An 8,233-nucleotide genomic window follows, 5' to 3' on the forward strand; every position below is an offset into this window, starting at 1 on the left:
GTAAATCTTAAAAATTCTTGAAATCGAAACTTTTTGAGAAAACTGCCAACATTCCCTTATCGATGGTTCACTTTCTAAAAAGACCATTTATTTCTCTCTGGGATGATGTAAAAATGAACGTTCTTCCTCATTTGGCTTCCGAGAAAGGAAGGAAAACAGAAAATTTTGACATCATCTTGCACCTAAAATAAGTTTTCTGATTGTCATCCTGTATGTGTACCGACTCGAACACATTGTCATCAAAAGTTAATTTCCCACAAATTTTTTTTATATTCAAATGTTCAGCTTATACTAGCAAAGAGTTCCTTTTTAGTCCATCTTTTGCATAATTCTATTCCCCATTGTTAAACGAAATTAGCGCAGTTTCCCTACTTTCGTAATTGAAAGTAGTTGATGGTATCGCAATCTATTATTGGCTAGCGTGGAAAGTAAACGCTTTTTAGGCTAAAGTACGTTAATTACTTGAGCAGTTCGCTTCGTTTTGATCGGAAATTGATGTTATTTATTTCCTTTCAAGATATCGAATAATTCGTTCTATGCCAACACGCCTGGGTTTAGTTTTAAATCCCAATTGGGCAGCAATAAAAAAATGTCAGTTTTTAATAAACCTTTTTAATACTCTTCTTCATATTGTTCTATGTTCTATTGTTCTTAATATTACTAGTGTTAATAAATTAATTTATTACGTTTATTGTTTCTTATGGAATTAACTTTAACCAATTCGTTAAACAACGTTAAGTTTAAGCTATCGATTGATTAATAACATTGTATATTTTTCTATATCGGTCATAAATTTAAAAGTGTACATAAGCTCAAGACTGCGATAGCGTCTCAATGCAGAATTACTAACATAAAAAGTGTTTGAATATGTGAAACGAATTTTTTTCGCAAAATCTGACACAATTTTTATTGAGCAAAAAAATAAACTATTTTTTAAGTGTGAACAACATTTACTTTTGTCTTTGATATGATCAACTTATGAGTTCGAATTGGTACCTGCACTAATTTTCTTTTCAGAATTTCGACGCTCGAGGCCATAACGTTCCACTGACCAACCACAATGGGGGAAACGCATCTTCATTGAAACATCTAAACTTGAACAGTTTATGTAAGAATCAAGACTGGAAGCAAAGCGAGTGTTACGTAGACGAAATTGTTTTTCCAAATGAGTCTTTACAGTCGTTGTCCGATTTGAAAGCTTTGAGCTTGAAGAATAACGACATACAGAATTTTCCGAATAGTGTTTTGCAACTTACAACGTTAGTGACTTTGGATTTGTCGTGCAATTACCTGTTGACTCTGCCGCCTGAAATTAACCAGCTAATCAAGTAAGTTTGAAAATATCTTAATCATGATCATTTACATGGTACATACATGAATACATTTGGGCAAATTTGCAGTTTTTCATGTGGTATTTTAGCTCTTTTTGAAACCTTAGTACTTAAGGATTAATTTTACTAAAGAAAAGTTAACTCTTGAATCATCCAAAGAAAATTTCAAAACTCAATTCATAACGTCCCTCGTCGTTGCTTTGTTTAATTAATTGAAATAAACAGACATAAAAATGCCATCACCTTCAATTGCGCTTCCAAAAGAGACTCATAGATTAGGAATAATTCTTACCAGCTTTCTGCAAGCGGGCGCCCCATCCTCCCTTTTCTACTCATTAATCCTCAAACGCGCAACTCAACACAGTGCTACCCAGGCCTACTCAACTGGTCCAAATTAATAATTAATATCCTTACTTTCATCACATTGACGTCCCGAATATTCAGGTTTTTTGGTTGCAATACTGTAAACTTCCAATGCAATTTCTATTTAATTACCGTACAAATTCTGTAAATTGCGAATATAGGAACTCTGATGGAGTCAACATTCGATATCTACGAATAACATTAAATTCGGTTGAACTGTTTTCCTCTACGAAATCAGCAAAAAAATCGAGATTGATTAAGTTGAAAATAGAGGTGCAGACAGTTTTCGACCTGAAAATACTTTTCGTCTTCAAAATCATGACAAAATTATTACGTTGTAAGCTGGTCTGCGCATCGGCTAAATTCTCTTCTCGTTCTACCTTATACACACGTTCCCATTAACACACGATCGTTGCGGTTCGTTTTCTTTGGCTCTCAGTGAATAAACGATTAAAGTACGATGTAAAAGATTTTTCAAGTAGCTGTCGATTACGCTCGTTTACTTGGTTGAATAACAGGAACCGTCTATGGGGTTCCTTCCGGACATATTTCTCTTAAATGGGAGAATTTTATATTTATTGTCCGCAATAACTAAAAATGAAACTTCTGTTGAACAGGAAACCAAATTCAAAGCCTTAATATCGGTACTCATGGCTTAGTCAATAGCATTTATATCGCATATTCTATGAAAACCGTATTGATAAACCCATGGCACGTATAATATCACCCATTTGCTATTGCGTGAGGAACTTATTGAAAATTAAAAGTTTCTCTGAACTTTCTTAATGATTTTGTTTGAAATTATATTCGTGAAACAAAACGTGTTCGTTTTAGCTCCAACACTTCCGTTCTTTGGGTTACGCTTTCTCGACCGACCGAAACCGCATAAATTAATGAATCAAACACATCCCTGTAAATCACCCATCCATGGGTCATATTTCTTATTGTGCATAATATTTTTTAGTGTATTACTGATTACTACCAACAATAACATAACAATTAATTATATTGTTACAATAGTATTAATACATTTCTCATGTAAAACGTTACACCATCTATCAGAAATACTTATATACTTTAGAAATGTATGTATCGAATGTAATCTATTCTTGTTTTTCATGCAGAACATGATTTTTGTTCTTATTCCGCGAAGATTGGAGATCATTGTGCCTTGTAATTAACGACTTCCCTTTCTCGAAACTGAATACATCCGTCGATTAATAGGTAAATTTCATACAGTACAAAATTATGTTCGTACAAAAACGTCCTTGTCCATAACCCGCTTGTTCATCCTGTAATGTTTCCATACTTGCAAAACTTTCGTTTTTCTTCAGTTCTTCGTCGGACTTTGTGGTACTTGAAACGCACATTTGACACGTTTAAAGTGGCTAACGTACAAAATCTGTTGAACAACAATAATCGTCAATATAGTGAATATAAGAAAAGGCAGGTATAGGTATATAGGTATATAAGTAAAAATATGTTTCCCTGAAAATAGACGTGTCTAGCAGTTTGTTGATAAATTCCCGACGACGTTTTAATTTTTATATAAATTTCAGTTTGCAAGAACTCATCCTAGACCAGAACCTGCTGAGCATTTTGCCGGAAACCTTATGGGACCTAAATTTTTTGAAAGTTTTAAAAGTGGCTGCGAATCGCTTAGCTTTTCCCCTGGACAAGCCAGGCGAACCCCCCGAAATGAGAGCACTGATTTTAGCCGTGAGTATTTCCATTATTATATAATTTAGAATCTGTTTTTTGACCTTGTTTTTTTTAATACTTTTTTGTTTTCCTCCTGAACTTTCCAAATCTGTTTCTTATCTTCCCTTCTTATTTTTTTGTTCAGCAACAGGCTCAGTAACTTGATCGTCCTCATTCCCTTGCCCCTCTCGGTTAACTTTATCTTTGCTAGGCATGAGCTTGCCCTTCTTTTTCATCTCTTTAAAAATTAACTTCATTTTCCGCAGGTTTGTTATTTGTCGGAATTGCTTCAACTGGTATTGACTCTGAAACTTCTGCTACTTCGTCTTTCAGTTTTCATCCTCAACTTGACTGGACTTTCTTTCTTCATTTGTCTGTCATTTTCCCTTCCTTCCTTCTTTCTTTTGGCCTTGTAACTCTTTCACTGGTTTGTTAATTTTTTGTAAATTTAAAAAATCACGTATAAAATCCATGTAAGCGCCAATAAAAGTAGAAAATATTGCTCTATTAATGACGTTATTTTCCGAGTTAAGTCGGCCTACTATTTGCCTTCAACTGGGTTTCGGCATTTAAAAATAATCGCTATTCAAATCGCTCAATTTTTGGTGAATATTTAGAGAAAATTGCCATTGTATTTGTCTTGCACCAAAATGGGTTGCAGTATTTTCTAAAAACCACTGGTCCACATCGGCAGTAGGAAGAGAATTTGAATTATTACCAGTAACTCTACGAAACTAAGCTCTATTGATTTGACACAATTTTAAACTTTTTGTCTTCTTTCCGTGTGTTTCGGTAGTTTTAAACTCACTGTTCAAACCCGGAAAAATATATAAAATCCGTGTTAGATCCATTAAAAGTATTGTTTCATGTGGGTGCTCTATTCGTCTTTCTGGGTTTCTGGGTTAAAACAGGCAGATAGTTCATATTTGCGCCATTAAATCCAAAAAATCGGGCATAAATTGTAACGTTTTGACTCCTTTCGTCAAATTTTCATAAATTTTTTCACAAAATGTACACACTAATTCTTATGCATATAAATGTGATTCAGGATTTTCTAAAAATCACGAGTCAAAAGCGTCAAATAGGTAGATAAATCGCATTAGCACGATAAAATAAACAAAACTTTGGTCCATGGGTGGCATAATTTTCAACTTTTTTCATTGATTGACTCTAATTGTTAGCGCATTTCTAGATATCTCCGACGTAATATTTGTCCTCAGCCACACTGTGTTTCAGCATTTAAAAAAAATCAATATTAAAAATTCAAAATACACAGATAATTTATTTTAGCGCCATTAGATCGAAAAAGCCTTGCTCTATTAAGGCGCAATTTGTCGCTTTTTCCTCTTTTACTCAATTTTTGGCGAATTTTTCAATAAATCGCATTTCAAGACCGGAAATTCACATAGAATTCATGTTAGCGTCATTAAAATGTGAATTCCGTCCGCATTTTCTTCACTTTTGGAGGCACATTATTGTATGAGGATCAAAATGTTTTTCAGTAGTTTCGAAAAATCGCAAGTCAAATCGTGAAATAGCTATTAAATCCTGATTAAACGTAAACTTTTGCTTCCCTCATTGGCACATTATTCGTCTTGCACCGCAATGTTTCAGTATTTTCTAAAAATTACCATTATCCTTAACTTTTTGCTCTATTGATGACCTAATTTGAGAGTTTCATATTTTTTAAATTAATTTTTAAACTTAGTTAAACTGAAATTAGGCCGACGCATTATTTGTTTTTGGCACGACGTGCTTTAGTATTTTAAAAAAATCACTATTTAAAACCAGAAATGGATGGAGAGTTTATTGAGACGATAACGCTTTGTGGCATAATTTACAAGCGTTTTGTTCGTTCGCTCAATTTTTGGAGACATTTTCAATAAAATTAGCGCACTATTTTTCTTTGGCGGCGCTGGATTTCTGTAGTTTTGAAAATCACACTACCTGATATTGACAAAAAACTTTCACAAAATTGTGGTTTACAAATTTTCATAATTTGAACAGTAAATATCGTAATTTTTCTTTGCGAGTGCATAAGTATTAAATTGGGGTGCGAGTCAAACATGGGACCATTTCAAAATAATGCTTAGTAACAAAGTTGAAATTCGATTTTCAAGCTTTTTTCGCTCATTTTTCTAAATGGTTTTTTTCAAATCTTTCTTCGTATTCTTCACGTGAGGCTCCATAACCCCTTAAAAGGAATGATGACTGGATATAGACTTCCACTTTTTGTTTTAGGAATCAGAACTGAATCCGGCGAATCGTCGTTCTTCCACTACTAAAAGTTCAAATGGTCTTACAACTTTGAACTTAAGAGCGAACAGATTGAAGGGGCACATTATTTTAGGAAATTATACTGTGAGTAAAACAATTTCTTACAATGTATTTCAGGGCTACTGATTTTCAAGGCACACTAATTTGAAAACGCGTCTTTGCTATTTTCGATCATTCGAATCGATTCAGTCAAACTAGTTTTATATATATGTTTTTCTAAAGTGTTATTCTTTTTTTAAATAATTTTTACTGTTAGTTATTGTCTAGCGGATTGTTTGCGACGTAATGCTTCCAGTGCTGCACCAGCGGAGAAATCCAGGTTTTGTTTAACTTTGCTTAATGTTGTCTAAGTGAGAATGTAGGAAAACTTATTTTGGACCGATTGTGAAAGCGTTTCTTTAACGTTATTTTTCAGAGTCTAACTCATTTAGACGTGAGTGAGAACAGCATAGAAATATTAGATTTGGGTGCAGTGGAGCAGTTGAAAGTACTCCAGTGCTCCAGGAATTCTTTGGCACAATTGACGCTTTTTGGAAAAAATCTAGTGTCTGTGATTGCTGGAAATAATAGTGAGTGCAACTGCGAATTATATAACTTGTTCTAAGTTTACCATATTTTCTAGGATTGAAAACGTTTTCTACTACACATCCTCCAATCCGACTATCTCACTTGGACGTTTCATACAATGACCTACAGACACTGCCTGATTGGTTGTCTGGATGTAACGAACTGCGATCTCTTTTTGCCAGCAATAACTCCATTACTGCACTTCCAAATCATATCTTCTGCAACGAAATGCCATGTCTGCAAACTGTTCAGCTGGCCTATAATCAGCTCCACTGTTTGCCGATGATCCAGCGCAGACTGCCAATTCAAGAATTGTTCCTACAGAACAACAGTCTTTCCAACCTGCCAGATAATTTTTTCCAATTCGTTCGAACTATCAAAGTTTTGAATGTATCGAATAATAGATTAGTCGATATTCCCAAGCCGGACGAAATGCTAATGTTGGAAAAGCTTTTCTTGACTGCCAATTGCTTGATCGATAAAAGTTTGGAGAAGCTTGCGCCATATTTAAGAAATATAAAAACTTTGCACATAGGTATGTCCATTTACATAGCGTTAATACATGTAGGTGTTCCACGGCAATTTGTTGCACATTTTGCCATCAAAGCACATTATTTTGACAAAATATTGCGATTATTTTAACRCTGCAAAACTTTCAACTACAGCTAAGTCTGCCAAAGCAGCCATTTTTTGCCTTGCCACTTGGAGAGTTCTTCTTGCAGTGCGTAGGCTTATGAATTTGCCTTCTATCAAATGTTAAAACTTTGCTCTTTTCGCTAAGTTGTTGTGTAAATATTCAATTTGTTTTCAGCTTATAACAATGTAACATCACTTCCCCACAACTGCGCCCGTTACTGGTCAGAACTGGAAGAACTGGTTCTTTCAGGCAATAAAATATTACGCCTCCCAGAGGACGTCGATCAGTTRAAACACTTATCAGTTTTAAGAGTACACTCCAATCTCCTCCAAACCATTCCCAAGTTATCAAATTTAATAAAATTAAGAGTGTTGGATTTGGCCCAYAATCAACTAGACCGTGTTGATTTGACTTCGCTGATTCCCCCCAATTTAAAGTTTTTGGACCTGAGCTGCAATACAAAACTGCACGTGGATTGCCAGCAGTTCAACACTTATAGGTAGGTGATAAGGGTGCATAGATGAAAAGCATTAATATGAAATTATTATTAGAACGCAAAGGCCAATGTCCCTGGTGGACGTAAGCGGAAAGAATCGCACCAGTTTACCTCTATCACCAGCCCCGTTTTGTGAGTCGGATCTGACTGATTATAGTTGGTCAGTGGGGTTTTCCGAAACGTCGGGATCGAAATCCAAGCTTCATATCACGCAAATTCGATTACCGGCCTTCTGCAACACTGAAGCATTGTTTGGAATATTTGATGGTAAAATGCGACCAACATGCAGATGCTTATTTTCACATGCTAACTTTCAGGAGAAAATAACAGCAATAATCTTGGTGGAGTGGACAAAGTATTGCCCAGAATACTACTGGAAGAAAGAACCGTCAAAGAAACGGCTCATGACTACATGAAGTACACCATACTCTCCACATATAGATATCTAAAAGCTAAAGGGCTTAAAAATGGTATGTTTCTCAATCGAAATTTGTTACTGCTTTTATATGTCGTCGTCGATATTTCGGAATAAATATATGTTTATATATACAGGGTTATTCACGCTATACGGCACGGAAGTTTGCGGCTAAACCGTTTGATTTTACAGGTACAGGCTGTCCCAAAGGCTCCAAAGGTATCAAAGTTGCGTTTTTTTTTAATGGAATGTCCTGTATATTATTGCATTTTTGGGTTTGCTGAACAAAATAAGTGTCAGTTTTAATAAGGTTTATAATACCTAAATCTTAAGGTTTTTTAAATAATACGCATTTAATCAAAATCTAATCTAATTTTCACGTGTCAAATACTTTAGAAGTATTTAAGTTATGTAAGCGTAATTTATAGTGAAGTGTAACAAGATAT

At 34.7% G+C, this 8,233-nt stretch overlaps 1 protein-coding gene across 1 annotated transcript in view; it reads left to right on the forward strand.

Moving 5' to 3' along the window:
- The window catches only part of LOC109537531 (protein phosphatase PHLPP-like protein), a gene marked incomplete at its 3' end in the record, with an annotated part of 10,778 nt that extends 2,936 nt beyond the window's left edge, over nucleotides 1-7,842 (forward strand). Inside the window, 8 exon segments of the mRNA XM_019904312.2 lie at nucleotides 1,018-1,328; nucleotides 3,254-3,413; nucleotides 5,637-5,756; nucleotides 6,088-6,241; nucleotides 6,295-6,774; nucleotides 7,051-7,375; nucleotides 7,428-7,639; nucleotides 7,690-7,842. Of these exon segments, the coding sequence (XP_019759871.2) occupies nucleotides 1,018-1,328; nucleotides 3,254-3,413; nucleotides 5,637-5,756; nucleotides 6,088-6,241; nucleotides 6,295-6,774; nucleotides 7,051-7,375; nucleotides 7,428-7,639; nucleotides 7,690-7,842 (1,915 nt within the window).
- Between the last annotated feature and the right edge of the window lie 391 nt (nucleotides 7,843-8,233).

The sequence above is a fragment of the Dendroctonus ponderosae genome, unplaced genomic scaffold, assembly GCF_020466585.1.
Source record: "Dendroctonus ponderosae isolate FM_Combo_2020 unplaced genomic scaffold, Dpon_F_20191213v2 Dpon_F_20191213_3, whole genome shotgun sequence".
In the NCBI taxonomy this organism is placed as follows: Eukaryota; Metazoa; Arthropoda; class Insecta; order Coleoptera; family Curculionidae; genus Dendroctonus; species Dendroctonus ponderosae.